At 41.9% G+C, this 2,500-nt stretch overlaps 1 protein-coding gene across 1 annotated transcript in view; it reads right to left on the bottom strand.

Moving 5' to 3' along the window:
* LOC143275763 (voltage-dependent calcium channel type A subunit alpha-1-like) overlaps window positions 1–2,500 on the bottom strand; it is a 402,120-nt gene that overhangs the window by 115,135 nt on the left and 284,485 nt on the right. The window contains exon 14 of the mRNA XM_076580041.1: window positions 1,895–1,903. Coding sequence (XP_076436156.1) covers window positions 1,895–1,903 — 9 coding nt within the window. The remainder of the gene's footprint in view (window positions 1–1,894; window positions 1,904–2,500) is intronic.

Genomic DNA, 2,500 nt, shown 5'->3' with positions numbered 1-2,500 from the left:
CATACAAAGAAATAGGAGTACTACCTTTAGATGAATACCGAAACCTCGCATGTGCTAAATACGTACTGAGAAGCTCAACAACTGAAAATTATACATCAGAGGAAGTAAAAATTACATCCGAAAACAGCTTCCCCAAAAGAGCTAAAAACATATCTTATTTAACACCCATTGGCACGTTTGTGTCAAACCTGTTCGAAAAATCTAAAATTAATTCAGATGACGTAGACACACAGAAGACCGTAAGTCCATACCCCATCTGGGAGATGAATAAAGCACATTTTGATGTTAATCATACTGACATTAAAAAGAATGAAAATCCGAATATCATGGCAACGGAAGTCCGAGTACACCTTCAAAATAGATACCGTGATCATTTACAGATCTACACAGATGGCTCACTATTAGACAATGGCCAAGCAGGTTCAGCTTTTGTTATACCAGAACTGAAAACGGAAAGATCATACTATATTGGTAAAAATCGTTCAATATTCACTGCTGAACTTATTGCTGTTCTTATGGCTCCAAATCATATTCTTGATCTTCCAATTTGCCTTCTACAAGTCTTGTTTTGCGTTGATTCCAAATCTGTATTATGTGCTTTAAACTCACCAAATTGTAAGAACAAATCTAAAATCATACTAGAAATCAGCCACATTTTACATCTTTTAAGCTTGAAAGGAACACATATTACGTTTTTCTGGGTTCCTTCACATCTTGGTATTCTCTACAATGAATGGGCTGACAGGGCTGCAAGAAAAGGTGCAAAGAACGAACAGGGAACCATAGAACTTTATGTGCCTCTATCTGTACAAGAGGGTTATCGAATACTAGAAAAAACATCGTGGAACAAAGTCAGAGAATTATACCAAGAAAACGGCAAAGCTTTAAACCATAGTGTAATTAATGGTCAACAACCGGGAACTATCAATCAGTCAAATACATACAGTAATTCAATAAGATTAAGGCAGATTCATACATTATCAAACAGGATAAAACTGAACGCTTTTGTAACAAAGTTCAGCAAAGATGTCAGATGCATATGTGGAGAACATATTTCTAGCAACCATGTAATATTCGAATGTCAGAATCTAAAATGTTTTTTGCCAGACTTCACCAAAAGTTCTTTTGAATGTGTTATTAACAATTCCAATATGTTATTTGTTATTGCAGACGGTTTGCTGCATAGTCCTATAGGACATTTGTTATAGATGTTATATTTGTTTGATGTTGGCGTTTATAACGTTTCCATTTTTCCTAGCGTTGTCTCTCCCTATTCACCCTCCACACATACACACACTTTTACCCCTCCCCCTCTCACAGCCCCTACCCCCACGGTTTTTTTTTTTTTTTTTTTTTCCCCGTCTAATATCACTTCAAGTGGAAAGACGTTAAACTGAAGACAACACACACATTTAACTCTCTCCATACGAACGGCGAAAGAGGACGACGTTAACAGCGTTTCACCCCAATTATCATCATCAAAATATTACAAGCGGAAGGTTCTTATACTGAAGAGGTGAATGTTGACAAAGAATACCACAATTCTGACGACGGAGGCTAAAGGTTGGGTCATTCAGACACCCACTGGACATCCGAGGGGTCTGTGTAGAGGAGAAGAGAGGACTTGCCGTACTGAGTGAGTTAAACGCACACAGCCCACACCACACATAAAACACAAGCCTTCTGAAAACGCTCAGTTACTGTGCAACATCGTTCGCAAATATCCTGTGGCCTATTTGCAAACGTCACTATTTTTTTTGGAGATGTCTGTCAAAACTGACGTTCTGATCTCTAACCGCCCCAACGACCCTCCAGTGGGTGCCTGCACATGTAGGCCTCCCAGGCAACGAGCGTGCAGACCACCTCGCTAAGGAAGGAAGCCAGCTCACACAGCCAACCATTCCTGCCACATAAGAGATTCCGAAGAGGCTGGGTCACCCTGAACGGAGGCTACCAGGCACACCAAGATCCCATCAGGACACTGGAGAGAAGACACCAGACTACCATCTACCGCCTTCGCACAGGACACTGCGGCCTCCGAGCACACCTGAAGAGGATTGGAGTGGCAGCCACATCCCTATGTGATTGCGGCCAGGCTGACCAGACCCCATCCCATATTCTCCAAGACTGCCCCAAGTATGAGAAGATGCGGCAGCAGTCCTGGCCTGGGGGTGCTGACCTCAACACCAAGCTCTGGGGGACGGCAGCCGATCTTCACCGGACGTCCGAGTTTGTGGCATCCCTCGGACTTCGACCCTGACTGCGTAGCTGTCGAACGCAAAGAAGAAGAAGATCTCTAACCAATACTCTCTTACCAATTTACTTTCTTAAATTCAATTCTCCCAGAACTGGTAATCCCCAAATTCATTCAACATAACCAATCAAATCAGCAATTTTAACTAAACTGTGTCAAAGTTCATGCTGCTATGGTTGTTGTTGTTGTTGCTGTGGTTGTTGTTGTTCTGTGGTTGTTGCTGATATTGTTGTTGCTGTGGTTGTT

The sequence above is a fragment of the Babylonia areolata genome, chromosome 31, assembly GCF_041734735.1.
Source record: "Babylonia areolata isolate BAREFJ2019XMU chromosome 31, ASM4173473v1, whole genome shotgun sequence".
Classification (NCBI taxonomy): domain Eukaryota; kingdom Metazoa; phylum Mollusca; class Gastropoda; order Neogastropoda; family Buccinidae; genus Babylonia; species Babylonia areolata.
Note: the sequence above shows the minus strand (reverse complement) of the source record. Positions and strands in the feature narration are given on the sequence as shown.